This window comes from Dermacentor silvarum, chromosome 8 (genome assembly GCF_013339745.2).
Source record: "Dermacentor silvarum isolate Dsil-2018 chromosome 8, BIME_Dsil_1.4, whole genome shotgun sequence".
Lineage (NCBI taxonomy): Eukaryota > Metazoa > Arthropoda > Arachnida > Ixodida > Ixodidae > Dermacentor > Dermacentor silvarum.
The window spans coordinates 172,683,998-172,700,314 of NC_051161.1; the positions used below are offsets into that span (position 1 = coordinate 172,683,998).

At 48.9% G+C, this 16,317-nt stretch overlaps 1 protein-coding gene across 1 annotated transcript in view; it reads left to right on the plus strand.

The window, feature by feature from the left end:
- Positions 1-16,317, plus strand: part of LOC119461848 (serine-protein kinase ATM) — a 754,892-nt gene that overhangs the window by 593,185 nt on the left and 145,390 nt on the right. The window contains exon 51 of the mRNA XM_037723219.2: positions 7,420-7,616. Coding sequence (XP_037579147.2) covers positions 7,420-7,616 — 197 coding nt within the window. The remainder of the gene's footprint in view (positions 1-7,419; positions 7,617-16,317) is intronic.

The window sequence follows — 16,317 nt, forward strand, 5'->3', positions numbered from 1 at the left end:
ACTCCTGGCGGACGACTGCTTGTATGAGTATGAGTGACACAGTTGGCAGGTTGGCTGACTGAACGTCTGGAAGAACGGCCATAGGAGCTAGAGCTTTGAGTTCGTGTTGGACAATACGCGTTACATCTTCTGACGCTGTAGCCTGTACAGGTGTCGGTGGGTCTTCGCATGATGATGTGGCGGCGGTTTTAGGTAGCCGAAGGAACTGGCGGGGGATGCGGCGACTCTTCGCTTGTTCAAAGCGCTGGCATTCCTTAACTATGGCGTCAACCGTCGTACAGTCCTTACACACCTGTAGATTAAACGCGTCGGATGCTATTCCTTTCAAAACATGCGATATCTTGTCATCTTCGGCCATTTTTGCATCAACTTTTCGACAAAGGCCCAGTACGTCCTGTATATACGAAATGTACGATTCAGTGGTCATCTGGATACGATATCCCAACTCCTTTTTAGCGGCCTGCTGTTGGCCAAATGATCTGCCGAACAACTCGCACAGCTTCGCCTTGCAAGAGTCCCTACTTGTAAGATCTTCTTCATGCGTCCGGTACCACACGCGTGCCGTTCCTTTCAGATAGAGTATCCCGTTGGCTAACATAACCGTGGGGTCCCACCTGTTGCAGTTGCTGATGCATTAGTACATGTCAATCCAGTCTTCGACATCCAAACCATCTGTGCCAGGAAAGGTTCTCGGGTCTTGTGGGTGCAAAAGAATCACAGGAGCCGGTGGCTGCTGCACCGTCGGCACTTTACTGGTCATCGCAGAGCAACCAAGACGGCGACTGCTTCGAAGTTCCGTGCTTGGTTGACGGAGCCGGAACGTTGACAGGTTTACCCAACACCTCCACCAAAACATGTTACGGGGATAATGTTTATTTAGGGAGTATTGCTATATACAAGGCTTGGGCAAGCAGCAGCGACGGATGCAAGGCGGTCGCGCGCCTCTGGCTACTTCGTCGCCGTTGTCTTCGTCCAACCTACAGTAGCAGCCCCTTCACTGTCTCATGGCAATATTTTGAAATCTGGACGGTCATGGCAAGTTCGTGCTACGCTCGCTGCCCCGTTTTGTGCATCTGCCATATGTGGAAATGCATGCAACCGGGTTATGACACTTTCACGGCCGCCGTGTAATCCAGTGCTCATCTTGCGACAGGTTGCTGGAAGCTATAAAAAGAGACTGATGTGCATCTATGAATGGCATCGGGAACGAGTGCGTGATATGTCACAAAGGTGGTGGCTGTGAATAACTCTGTTGCCATCTGTGAAGCAGCTTCTCGTAACGGTTTCAGACTGGTCCCTGAGGCAGAAACTCAGAGTACCAAACAAGGATGCAGCCCTTCGTCCCAGGAAAACACCCAATACATTTAATGCACACAGGATTGAAGAACTTAATGAAATCTAAGCAAGAGACAATGAAACACATATTCTAAAACAAGCAAACAAAGCAGTAGCATAGCACATTGCGAGAGGCAGCATGTGGTATAGTCAGAGCTAAACCAGTTCACCGTTGGCTGACGGCGGGCGAGGCGATGAAGCAAGCGGAGAAGTTATCGCCAAGGCAACAGTGGACTTCAGGGACGGGTCGCGGATTGCTGGATCAAAGTAGTCTCGCACTTCTGAGGCTTGATTGTCAATCTGACTTCTTGGATCCTATGCAACACGCGGTGCAGGGTTTCTACATGGTCCACCCAGGTCATTGTAGCGATGAGAACGTCATTGATGTAGTGAACTACATTTCGGACACCCTGGGCCGGTATTTTGTAGCGATGCCTTTTCCCGGTGCCAATTCCTTTTGGCGCTTTTCACTTTCGTGAGGAGCCGCTTTCGAAGCTCAGCCCAGCGCAGAGCGTTGCTTGACCTCTCACAAGTACTGAAAGCACCGAAAGTTATTGTCATCTGGCCCTGGAGGAGAGTTCTCGTTAATCGAGTAAATGCAGTGGATGCAGCCTTGATCCCGAACGCCATGTAGAGAAAATAATAGTGTCTATGAGCCTTCGTCGAGTGGGACCTGCCAGTATCCTTTAGTGCGGTCGCATTTGAAAAGGAACCTTTTCATACCGATTTCAGTGAAAATCACATCCGTCCTTGGTATAGCTTCTGCGTCGAATACCAGAACATCATTGATGTGACGGAAATCAATACTAGCCCGGTAACTCTTATTGTGTTTCTTTACAAGAACCGAGAGTGAGTTGCGAGTTGGAGCCCGAGCTACAGCATGTCATGAACTTCCTTCCCGACACCTTCCTTCATTGTGAAGGGTAATGGATATTGCAGAGTGTTGACGGGTTCAGATGTTCTAAACTGAAGGCGAGACTCCTACAAGTTTGTCTTTCTGGGCACTTCGGAAAAAACGTAGTCGTAAGTAGCCAGGAGCCTGTGAAGTTCTGCACATTGACTTCTCTGAAGGTCAACACCAACTGTTTCTACACCAAAGCCTTCATCCACTTTGAAGGTGGGTAAAGGCGCGTCCGTTTCCTCCACTACGATGAATGGTGCTGATTGCGGAGATATTGCCACATGCTATATCGTCGCCGCGGGTATGTGCCCGGCCATGGAAACGACGCTGAAGAAGCGCGCGGGTAGAAAAACAGTAACGACAACAACGTCGCGTTTGCTGCTCATATAAAGTGCTTGTATACGTGCTGTACGCTGGCTTCCACGTCTCCTGCGAGGTCGTGACACTGGTGGAGGTGCTGGGTAGGATTGCCTCATGCTTAGCACCCCTTCGCGGAGCCATCCATAGAACGCGGAATCGCCTTCGCTCGTCGAAACTGTTGTTCACCGGTACAGCCGCCGCCTGCTAGGCCTGACGCCCGAGTTCAACCCCTTGCAGGATCCTGCCGGACCGCGTCTAAGTACTACCGCCATGGCCACTGCAACTCCATCACAGGTGACGCTACAGCATCCTATGGTCCCACAAAGTTTCCATGGTGACGCCATTGAAGATGTCCAAGATTGGCTGGACCAGTTCGAGCGTGTCGCCAGTCATAATGAATGGAGCTCCCGGCAAAAGCTGTCTTATGTCTAGTCGTTATATGACCGTGAGTGCGCTAGGCTTCAGTTGGCTTTGTTGGGTTGTCGAGTGAAGTGTGAATGCCGAACTACTTTTTGTTTCCTCGAGTTTTGTTGGAATGATCGATGGCACTTTCCAAAGCCAAGAATAAGTACTTGCAAGTATTTTTGAGATCATACACGACTGAGTTTCTGTGCTTTGCCACTTCGCGTATTCGTGACAAGTATGGACTATGTACCACGTGCTCCGTTTCGCACGGCGGCAACATTTTTCTTGGGGGGGGGGTGGGGGGGGGTCAAAAGTTTGACCTCCCCCTCTCGTGCGGTGGTCTCCCGAATATTCGTGTTGCTAGGTTCGCAGGTATGCCAACGGGAGATTCAACCAATAAAAAGCTTTTCTGTCTTGAAGTTGCATCGTACCGCCCATAGGTATCTGTGATGTCAGGTTCTTCGGGAGTGAATTGTTACACTGAGGCAGAGCCTCCGTTCAGGAAAGACAAAGCCATTTTCTTTTTCAAAACAAACTTAATATTCAAAGCAAGGAAAGGGAGGAAAAGAAAAGAACACTAAACAGAACACAAAAAGTACATAAAAAACCAAAATACAATTAACCCCGTTAGTCCACGCGAGAAGAGTCTCAATCAAAACAAAGAAACAAAAATCATCGAGTCTTAGTTACTCGGGCACTTGCGTTGACGGCGTGCACTAGCACTTGCGTTGACGGCAGTAGTGACGTGGCGGGCAGTGGCATGCGAGGGACGCGGACGCACAGTAGAGCCAACCCGGACGTCCGAGTCCAAGGTTGTCGGAGTCGAAGACCGACCAAGTCCGACCGCTGTAGCTGAGCGGCGCCCGTACCGGTTCCCTGGTTCGCGGCTTCGCCCTGGCGCCTCTCGTCAGCGTCGTTCCAGGCCTCTGGTCACCCCCAGGTGACCTCTGCTCTCCGCACGGCAGCTCAGGATCAGCAACAGGAACGCCAACCGGAACAGGCACGCCAGCAGGAACAGCAACAGGAACAGGAACGCCAGCAGGAACACGAACGCCGGCAGCAGCAGCTTCCGCAGGAATAACCGGGCCTTACGCTCGGTGGATCCCTCCATGGACAACCGGGGCCATGCTGGTTCTGTTGAGGCTCTCGGGTTCGGGTCTGGACCCCGACGACACCGACCTCGACACCAGCGATCCTTGCACCCCGTCTCCGAGCGATCTCTCTTCGAGCGTCCCAGTCTCTTCTTCTTCTTCCTCGTTCCTCGTACCACAGCCTGTGGTTTCGTGTCGACCCCTGATTGGTCGATTCTCTTTCTCCCTCGTCTGGTCGCTCGTGCCACCGCCCGCCAACATCGTCGTCTTTGTCGGCGACTCGATGGTGTTTAATTGGAGCAGACGCTCCTACGCAGTGCGTTGACGCTGTCTACTCACTCATGACAGTATCCACTACCGTCACCAGGCTGATCGGCGTGCACTGTTGCTACTTTATCTGGTCAATCAAGTCTCGCAAGCAAGCCGAGAAGTGTCCCCACCTAAAGAGTATATATCTTACACCGTGAGCACAGCTCAGTGAAGAAAGAAATTGCCATGTGCAATACAACCACAATGCAGTGCAGCTGTGGAGTGGATGGGTTGAACGTGCGCAGCTTGTCTAGGGGAATGACAAGTGCTGGTGTTGGTGGAGAAACTTAATGTGGCCTTATCTTTTTTTGAAAAGGTCCATTCAGCTGGAAAAACACCCAAAGCACAAGTGGCGCCCAGATTTGTATGTGCCTTTCGTGCCAGAGAGAGAGCGAGGACGTGATTGTGGAGAGGAAGAGGCGCTGATTTGTGCAGCCCTTCGGAGATTCTAATACACTGCCCCTTGTGGGGATCGAGGTATGCGCCGGTGCCATTGCGCGGACTTCACCTGTTCTGCCGTCTCTACGCCTTTCCCTGTACCACTCGCAACCGGTTTCAGTGGCAGTTTGCGATGTACACTCCCTGTACCACTCGCAGTGGTTTGCGCTGGGGGCGCTTGTGTCGTCGGGATAGCCGCCGTCGGCTGCTCCGGACTGAGCGCGGGTCTCTTACCTCCGGGACAGCACTGGGTACGTACATGCTTTCCTTTTGTCCGCTGACATCTTAGTTTATAGCTCGCACAACGTGCTGAGCTCGCGCACGCTGCCTTTGCCCGTGCGGTGAGTGCGTACTTTGTGTTCATTCTTTCCGGTCGTTAAAGGGACCCTGAAATGATTTTGACGATTTTGTACAAACGTACCGAGTCGTTAAAGTAGGTCTTTCTGATCATTAATTGACGCAGCCAAGCGCTCCACGTAAAGCGTGTAATTTATTATAGGGTTTTAAAAATGTACATGGCTACCGATTGCAGCACACCAAGCGCCTGATTTTTGTGCCCAGATGACGTGATTTGCCCAGAATACGTCACTGGGCCAGCTATCCGATTGGCTGCCCAGGGTGTGTCATCGATAATTTTTCGAACATTATGGTGAACAAATGTTGCTCATATTAGTTTAGATGTTAGTTGATTTGTTTCTATAAAAAGAAAGTAACAGAAAGAGAATGCACAAGGACATGTGTCGCTACACAAAAAGCACTTCTGGCCCACAGCAAGTGTCGTCTGCTTGTGTTACAACGTGCTCCGTGTTGACGAGAGCTGCGCAGTCAGTGTTGGTCTTGTTCTTTCTTTTCGCGAACACCACCGTTCGCCCTTGTTGCGTTGTGGGCTACAAACGTAGCGATCGGTGACATGTCAAGCTGCGACATCGTGCGCCCCTTCGACATCGTGCCCCGCTGCAAGGCAGCAGACCAGCGGAGTGGCTGCAGTGCATCGGACTTACGGTATCCAAACTGATCCAAACGGCGCCAGCATTTACGCATTTGCCGCCGTGGCTTCACGTCGAAGGTTTGCCACAATAGAGTTTAGCGTGTCCGGTGTTCAAGTAAACGCAAGCACAAGTGTACTGGCCGCTTTACTGTAGCTTTACCACGTTTTACGTGATGTTTGGAGGTTCGAACATGAACTGCTTGCACGGTGCAGCCACCTGGCGGCACAAAGCTCAACCAAACACACAGCTAATATAGCAGTAACCAAGTTTTTTTTCTACTTTGCTGCTGGCTCAAATTTTTGGCAGGAGCATAATCTTGAACACGTTGTCATGTTTAAAATGTGTTACGCTTAGTTACAGGAATATTAGCTCTGTTTTTGGCTGGTTAAGCTCTGCACCACCAGATGGCTGGACCGTGCATGCCGATCAGGCCGCTCAAGTACGTCTACGAAGCTCCTTCTTCACAGCGGTATAGAGAGGCTTTAGTTTACGCCTCTGGCTGTCCGTCAAAACACCCAGCTCGCCTGTGGTTACCGGAATACTGGACATGCTCGGCGCTGCGACAGAACGCTCGCAATGCACGCGGCTTGATCGCTCTCGCTGGGGATCGACAGCCGGGCGGCTAGCGGAGAGGTTGGCGAGCCTTTGCGCGCTGGCTCCAAGACAACCGGAAATAGACGACAACGTACGTCACAACATGACATAGAGCCAGCACAGGCGGAGCTTAGTCCCGATCACTCGGCGAGCGAGTTGAGGAGGAAATGCATGGCTAGGGAGGAGGGTAACTTTGAATCGTCCATAGCTCTCTTAATATGAGATGCTTCAGTTAAATTGTGACTTGAATATTTTACTGTAGCTGCACCCTACGCGTCTACAAAATTTGTCCGAACCGTTTCAGGGACCCTTTAGGCTGAAGAGCAGTGCCTAGTGCTTGCTCGGGGTCGGAGGCCCAAGCCGAAAGAGATTGCCCGAGCTCTCACACGTTGGCCCATTGGTTATCGTGAGAGCAAGTAGCATAGCCACTGGGACTTTTCTAGCGGCGTGTCCCAGCTTGCGCCTGTGGTCTCGCAGCGACGTGCTGTAGGCGCTCGTGTCCGCCCAATGCGTCCTTCCTGGAGATCAGAGGCAATTCTAGCACAAGCAATTTAGTCACATTGGACATAACCTGCCCTGAATTGTTCAACAATGGAGGCAACCACTGCATAACGTCTAGCTGAAGATTACAGAAGGAAGAAGTAAGTGCTAGAACAAGAAATGTCGCTGTGTTTCGACAAAAATGCAGGAGGCAGCAGTCATCAATACAGCATGATTCTTTTAAGGTCTCCAACACTGTAATGAAAGTCTGTTATCACTCGGAAATTAATTACCTACTTTGAGCAACTTTGGCAGTGGTGCCAATATCTCTTGTGATTCTCTCATACACATTCAGTGTTGGAGGAATCCTGGACCACCTGATGGGACCTAATTCCGCACAATTGTTGTTTTAATGTGATTGCAGCACCAGGAATGTGCGCCTAATTTGTTGTGCCTACCCTTTATTTCATCAGATTCTGATGCCATTCTTTGACCCTCTCATCTGACCATCTTGCAGGCCGTGCAGCTTCTGTCGGGGCGTGCGGAAGATGCTTTGTGGGCTGCCCACCTGCGGCTGGCACAGTTTGCCGACTCACAGTTACAGAGCATGGAGCAGTACCTGCACTCACCTGAATTCAGGGCCAAGCAGGAGCTGCTTCAGCAGTCGTCACATATCCTGGACTGCACCCAGTCCTCTGGCAAGCGCACATCTATGTGAGTGCTGTTCTTGTCTTTGTGTGTCCCGTCTTCTGCATGCAGGTGAGCCTGAAATTGTTGGGCCAGTTGCACAAGAACTTAGTGGGCACAGTCAACATGCATAATGATGGGTGCTTCACTCACAACTAAAGTTTTCTTGAAAAGCTAAGAGAATACAAACAAAAATGTCAATGAAAGAGAGAGAATAACAGCAAGACCGTAGAGGCTTGGGCTAGTTGGTACATACTCGAAAGGGAAAACACGACAAGAAGAGGGACACAGACCAGCGCTGTCCCCCTTCTTGTCGTGTTTTTTCGCGCTGTTTTCCCTTTAGAGATTAATAGTTTAACCTTGTTACAACAAAGTCACATAGGATACAAAATTACCTTCGTTTATAAGCATGCACGCTGATATCTGTGAAAAAAAATTGCAATCACGTCTGTACGAAAGAAATGCAAGCGTGATGCCTCCGACGAACCAGCAAGCGGTCTCTGGAAAACTTTGGTGGCCTGTTGGTGGCTTCCCACACTGATACGTGGCACAGGAACAGCAATAAATGACATGCACACAATTTAAACCATCACTATTACATAGTCTTGCAATTGATATGATCATGCAGAATTGACACGCTCACTTGATGGCTGCAATTCAATCAAGCCACACCGCTGCTCAAAACGCACAATTCTGCCAAATGCGTTGAATGTGTCATTTGAAGTTGTTCATTTCATTTTATCTCATTTTACCCTGAAGACTCCTATTAAAAGGGGAATTACGTGAGGCCTGGGTACATATACAAATACATCAGTAAAATATACACAAGTGAGGCAGGCTTAATCAAGTCATATTGTGACCATCAGTAGTGTGAGATGCAAACAAGCTTACATGTACAGTTGACACTTGTTACAACGGACATGATAATCCAGTGACAAAGGTTCGTTCGATCCAAAATTAGGTTTGAGGTATATTGTGAAACTGCGAAACTGGCCACGTACCGCTGTGTAACCCGTAAGAGATCGCAGAAACAATAAGGGCATCGAAATTAAAATAAACAACTATAGTGGCTTAGTGGTAGAGCACCCGCCTTGGCTGCGGGAGGCTATGGGTTCGATTCCCACCGCCGCCGGGGACCCGCTGGTTCAAATGGGTACAAGCGTGCCCCCGCCTGGCGTTCGGCTTTCTTCAGGGGTGATTCGCTTGGGAAAGGAGCCTGCGTCCTCAATTCCCGTCGAAACCAACGTGAGCACGGAAAAAAAGTGATGTCTGGGCTGCTCCCATGGCGGTCATTTCCCATGTGGCGCCCCAAGCACAATATTGAGGTGGGGGCGCCTTCAGGTTGAGGTCAAACACCCCTTTCCAAGCGCTGAGGTCCCATAATGGCCGAGCACCAGGCCGGGAGCGCGCTTGTGCCTATTTTACCGGTAGATACCCGGCGACAGCACTTGCCTCCCATAGCCGCGGCAGATGCTCGTCTACAAGGCCGTCTGTGGTTGGACAAGAAGCGCCCAGAGACAAGAGCTGAAATCTCTATTGGGCCCTCTTTAGAGATGTGGACCACCACGATAGCTGAGCACCAGGCCAGGGGACATCTCTACCCATTAGAAAAACCGGTGGGTTCCCGGCGGCACCGGCATTTGAACTCGGTACCTCCCGCATACGAGGCGGATGCTCTACAGCTAGGCCATCACTGCGGTACGATTAAATTAAAATAAACAACTGGATTACGTGGCAATTGTAGAACCACACAGCATGCCGTTTTCCTTTACGCCGTTTCCCCGACGCTGGATGCTCTGTGTGCTAGAGCATATATACACCCGCACAATGGCAAGATTAACTGTTGGCACAATGGCTGGGAGGCCAATGTTGCTGTGCTGGCCCCCAGGCCCGAGCCACTGCCGATGACACATTGGCTACAGTTTGTTCTGTATGCAAAACAGTCGCTGCGTAGTGTAAACCGATGTCTTCATTTTATCTTTTCCGACAAGCGACAGCAACTGTCAAATCTGTAGCATGAATGAGAGCTGCGGTGCGAGGCAAGAAAACAGAGTTCGTCTCGTTATTAGAAATTACTAAAGCACATATAGTTTTCGGCACTGAATCTTGGCTCGATAACACCATCGCAGATCATGAATTTTTTGCGTTGACCTATACAGTATATCCAAAGGACCACACGACTCACGGCGGCGGTGCTTTCGTACGGTCCATAACAGTGTTTAGCGTCCACATCGATACTGGTAGTGACGTGTGTGATGCAAAATAATTCTGAGTTACGGCTCCACTGGGGCTGTTGGTTCGTTCTACGTAACATTGTAACCACCTTAAGCAATATTTTGTCAACTCTCGGCACAACTTATGTAATGGTTGCACGTGATTTTAACCTGCCAGATGTGGCATGGACCTCATTCAAACCGGTAGTTGACATTGAGTCATTGCTGCATAGAGCTATCAAAGAAATGACGAATGTTCATTAGCTATATATCAGCTTGTGACAGCCCCTACGAGGGTCTGCAGCACTAGAGCAAACTTGGTTTTTTGCCATGATCAAAGCCTTGCATCTTCTGTTGATACAGTGCCGGGAACCATGACGTTGTAGTCGTTAAATGTGCTGTGGCACAGCAACACGCTTCAGTGTGATGCAAAGTGTTTTTATTTCATGAAAGAGGAATCTCCATTGCAATGACACTTATATTTCCCAGTTTCAGAGTGATGTTTGTGTTCTGTTGTGGATACCATGTGGAATATACTGAAGACAAAACTGTTATCGCGAACTCAACCTTTCGTCCCATCACGAGTCATATCTGCCAAACACCGAGATGATAAGCCTTGGCTGAACAAGGAAATTCGAACCCTCATAAATAAAAGAGATTGTCTCTACCGTAAATATTGCCAGACGACAGATGTTTAAACGTATATACAGATGAAAAAAAACTTGGAAAGGCCAGACATTTGCACGAGGCAGAGGTTTAAGTGACCTAACTAATAAAGTGAAAAGCATGCAACCTTAAACTTGTCTAGAAATAAGTTAAAACTGATGGCGCTATAAAGGATATAATTGATGGTAATAAATACTTGTCCGATAATGCAACCAAAGCTGATTGTTTTAACCGGTATTTTCAAACGGTGTTTTCAGTATTGTCAGCTGTTCAAATTGGAACATATAATATAGGAGCATTATCAGAAATGGTCAAGTTAGAGGTTTCTGAACAGGGTGTCGCATGCCTTTTAAAGAAGCTTACTGCAACCTCAGCGTCGGGTCCAGATCAGGTTTCCAACTTCATTCTCAAAAACAGTGCTGGTTCTATTACCCCGTTTCTTACAGCTGTGTTCAGAAAATTTGTCGCAAGGAGCATTACCTGATGACTGGAAACGAGCAAATGTAATTCCCATCTACAAGAATGGGGACAAAGCAAGCGAGCACTTGTAATTATAGGCCTAGTTCTTTAACGTGTGTGCCTTGTAAAACCCTTGAGCATATCATTCATACAAATTTAATAAACCAACTTCAGGCTAACAATTTTTTCTGACCTACACAGCATGGTTTTAGATAAGGATTTTCCTGCGACATGCAACTAATAGAATTTACACATGACTTCGCTGCAACGTTAAATTCTAGTAGCCAAATGGATTGTATTTTCCTCGATTTCAACAAGGCTTTTGACACTTGTCGGGAAAAGGGGGAATGCCAACGGCCCTCTGCCTCGACACACCGAGCCCCGTGGTTGGTGCATGCCTGCACATCAACCGCGGTCCGGTACAAGCTCGAGGAAACAATAGACGACAACCACGTGTACACTCGGAAAGCATTTATTACGACAGCAACTAACACTTCGAGCGGGCCAGCTAGCTATAGTTGACATCGCTGAGGGTTCCCTCGAAGAGAATAACATACTAGGTAAATAAGGGCTTCCGACTTACCTATTGGGGAAATATGGGCGGCCGCGGCGATTGCCGCGGCAAGAACAGGGTTGACTATATCCACGTGCGGGAATACGGTAGCGGCGGCGGCGACTTCCGCCATCGCCGCTTGCTGGGGACCAAAGACACTCGGGCGATATCAGCGGGATCTCACGTGACCCACCCGGTGGCGCTGATAGCGCTTGCGATTCCCGTGCACCGCACGCGGAAGGAAAGTTTCCCCTCTCCCAACTCTCCCTGGCACGCATGCGCCTGACGCGACGTTCGCTGCCCGTGCGGCGGTTATGGGACCCGAGAATTCCCACATCCCTCCACCCTTAAATATTGCCGTACGGCGGAGAAATCGCTGGAACTATGGAATCGACAAAATATCCGGGAAGATGCGATGGTAAACTCCAGCAGAAAATGTCCGAATCCACGTTGATAGGCAGCACAGTCCTGTGTGGCGGCCGCCCACATGTGGCAGCCGTCACAGTGGTTGACGATGACGGTTGCTGAAGATGGCTTGCCCTCGATCAAGATGTGCGCCGCAATGTCCACCCGGGAACATGTCCAATGTCCACCACGGGTCAGGACTTTCTCGAAGCGGCACGCGCGCCGGCACGATGAACCTCGCACCGACGCATCCTCGTGGGAGTGTATGATGATGGGCCTCCCTCATTGTGGCTGCCATGTGCTGCTGCATCGGGCCGCGAACAGGGAGGGGCCGAGACAGCAGGCAGGGACGTGGACCATGGCAGCAATAGCAAGTCCAGGCGGCTTCACTCGTTCTGCAAAATCGCTCAAATGCACTCCAGAAACACTTACAATTAAGGCAGTAGAGGCCGCCGCAGCGTCGGCCATCTGACACGATGCTGAACCACCCGTCTACCGCATAGCTTTATGCGGCAGCGAGAGAAAAAAAAACAATCCAGTTCTTTTGAATGAAGTTATTCGCTTCGACCGAATTTTCCGGTCCGATCCAGCGTGAAAGTGGGTGATGCTCGTATGAACAAAGCGCTCTATGGTCCCCCGAATTTTCCGTTATTCCGCCCGCAAAATATTGAGTTCATCTGAACAAAATAAGCTTTCTGTTTCGAAAGAGGTTTCTCTGCTCGGGCGAGTATAGTAAAACTAGTGAATCCGGTTGCACCCGCTAAATGTCACGGCATGGTCGTCTTCGAACGTGCGACCGGCAGCTCCGCAGAGCCTAAGGCCTAATCGCGTCCATGACGGATACCAATGCCACAAAAGACCCATAAAAGGTTCCAACGAGCCGCCGTGAGGAGATGCAGGCCTAGCTAAGTGTTCCCCGCTCACTGCTCAACCCGCAGCTTCCGAGCCGACTCCTGGGACTGCGCCCCGCTGACGTCCTAGCCAGCGTTTCCGGTGCCCGGTTCCCAGAGTCGAAGATACAGAAAAGAGGCTATTTACATATGTGCAGAGAAAATCGACCACCGCGTCAGCTGCTGCACTCACTCGCTTCGGGCGTACTCTTAGGAGAAAACTCGCTGCAAATCTCAGTGTCTACACGAGTTTGGCGATACTGGTGCAGCGTTAACTCGCCCTCAAGAAAGCACATGCCCAATCTAGGTAGCATTTGGGTGAGGCCTAACGCTGGTCCGGACAAAGCCTTCTTCGCACCGAACCGATCGTCGTCCCGTTTTCCAAGAGCTTGCCCCACGTTGGGAACGCCGAAATGTCAGGATATGGGGGGATTGGGGGGGTCCGGCATTTCCGAGGAATGATGAGCAGGCATCTGTTTTTGCGACGCATCACCATGGTTGCTACGTGTCTGTTGTGCTCAATTTTTTTGCTTTTTTTTTCTCGTGCAAAATTAAATTGTACTTAGTTTTGAAAACGTCTGCACTTTGTTCTACTAAAACTTGTAGATTAATAATTTGCTTCACTTTGTTCTGCATAGGGAAAAAAAGAATAAACTGTGTGCAATCAAATGAAAACTATAAACGCTGTCCCTTATTATGTTCTTGCAATTTTCAAACGTGGTGACAAAATGCCATGGGTGTTTCAATATTGTCGGGTACAAGTTCGCCCAACGTTAGCTAATTAAAGTACCTTCACTCAACTGTGCGTTACAATATAGTATTGAAATTATAATCCCACAGAACGAGGCACACATTTTGGCCTTCTATACAGCATTCGTTCCTGCCTTTCTCTCTTCACCTTCGTTGTATTTTTTGCGCATTCGTTAAAAAAAGCATTCAGACTTAATAAAATAAAATAATGTGGTAATAAGAGCAGTAGACCCTTAAACCTCTTCCCTACCCCCCCCCCCCCCCTTTGGTCATCCCTGACAAGGTGTCCTCATCACAAGTACCTAATCTGCATGTGAGAAGCCATCCAAAACTGAGCTAGTCGATTCATTTGCCACAATTACAATAGGCAGTCAAGTATAACTTGAATCAAACTTGACCTTTCGCTTCCTGCACTAATTATTCATCAGGACGTGGCATCGTTGTCCTTGCTCCATAAATATATTAATCAAATAAAGTCATCGTCTTTGCTGCTGGAATGTGCAAGTTGGATATGAAGACGACTGAATCATGATTAAAGCTTCACTCGTATCTACGGAAGGACGGATGCATTTAACTTGTTGGCTTTGCCACGAGCCATCCGCTTGTGGAATTCTCTCCCTGACAGCACTGTCGTGCAAACAGACAGATAAATTTAGGCAACTCCTAAACTTGCAGTTTATATCCAAAAATGTGTCATTCTATATGCCATGCTCTCTATTTATATGTAACGTCATGCTGATTTTTTTTTTTCTCTTTCATGCTTTAAGCTACACTTTTTTCTTACACGGTGTTTGATTATGTGCGCAAACAATGTGCTTGGTAAAGTGTACTTGATATTTTGTACACTACCCAGAACTGTTGTTTCTGTTTATCTGCGTATTGTTAGTATTCTTTTTTTCTCTTTCATACTTTGAACTACACATTTTCTTACACGATGTTTGATATGTGTGCAAGCAATATGCCTGATGAAATTTAGCCGACGTTTTGTATGCCACCGCATGTACGCATTTTTGTGCTCCTCGAGTCTCGGTCTTTACGTGTAAAACTGCCTTGCAGTGATGCCCCCCTTACTCAATGCTCCTCATGGGGCACGTAAGGTATTTTGAAATAAATAAATAAATAAAAAAGATACAACCAATAACTTCGTTATTCTGGATAAACCCCTGGCACGGTCGCAGAAAGAAGCACTGCGTTGTCCTGCGTGCATGTTCATACAATTCAGTCGATGCGTTAATTCGACCCTGACGGGACCAACAAAATTTATTGAAATATCTGGGCAGTCAAATTAAGCAAAATGCAGAAAACACCAAGGCACACCTCTGACTCATGTGGCAGAACAGGCCCCCCGAATCAAGCGCACACTCCCTTTCTCTGTGTCCAAAGCAGAAAATGTATGCTGCAACCTAACATAGCAATGGCTGTACACAAAGCAGAATGATTTTTTGGCAAGAAACATTGGCCAAAGTTCGGTATCTGTCCTTGATGCATTTGTCGCAGAGCAAGTGCTGCGACCGTAATCGACATTAGGGCAAAACCACCTAGCGGCTACTCGGACCTCAGCTGGAAGATGTGTTTTCCCATCAGGGGCGTAGCCAGAAATTTTTTTCGGGGGGGGGTTCACCGGCCCGACCGGGGGGGGGGGGCACGCTTCTGCTTTCCTCTAGGTCACGTGATCGATAATAAATAGCGGTAGTGTAAGCAGACTCTATACATGTATATCAAAGACATGGCACCGCCCCCCCCCCCCCCCCCCCCACCTCGCGTGTGCGTGTGCTTGTGAAGAAATTAAGCAAAAAGTAAAGTAAGCTCAGCAAATACAGTAAGCACGACAGGTACATTGGGCGTTTGGAGCAACGGTCTCTCATCGCGCCACTGAGTGGACCAGTCTTCGAAAACGCATCATTGAGACGACCCGTGCGATCGGAGAAGACATCATTAATTGTTAATTTCTGTTAAGCGTAGATGGCGTCGTCCTCGTCGGGGCGAAGTGCGTTTCACAAGTCAAGGACGGCTATGCGCGTGAAAATGCACGTGTGACCAGGCTATACCTACTCCCATATCAATAGCTTGTTCGCTGCGTCTTTGTGCTAGAAAACTTAAATACGCGCAAGAACGCGTAAGGCGTTTTTTTTTTTTTTTCGAAGCTTTCGTCGCCCTGCTCCCTCATACGAGAGGGTTGCATTTCCTGCTGCAAGTGCATGGGCCGCTGTGTCTTCCGCTGTGTGCGATCGTGCAGCCGTCATTTGCCTTTACGTCAACAGATTCAGAATTGTACAGAATATTTCACCGCACAGCACAGATATGGCATGTGTACGCATTTTAAGTAGTGCGTGCAACTCATTTCTGCTTCACTTACGCCGGTGCAAACGTGCAAGCGGCCTTGTACCTCACAGAATCTCGACTGATTGGTGTACTTACTAGTGATGCAGGAATAAACTCCGGTATTGTTCAGTGCATAGTGCACATAATCAATTTCTCAGGACGCGTGAACTCCGACGAGAACTGTCAGCGCCTCCAACAAGAGTTTACTTACGCTGTACTGCGCACAGCAGTAATTCATGCTTGTTGGCTGTCTGTTTCGTGCATTCTATTGCGAGTCGGTGGAATTTCACTGCTGTCATCAACCCCTTCGTGTGTACATTGCTGGTTTGGGATTCCACAACAAAACAGCAACTACCAGCCTTCCGTAATTGCTGGTTTGGGATTCAACAACACAACAGTAATTACCAGCCTTCCGTAGGGGCGCAATCGCAAACAAGAGACGTTTCTCGCGCAGACTAAGCCTACGTTCA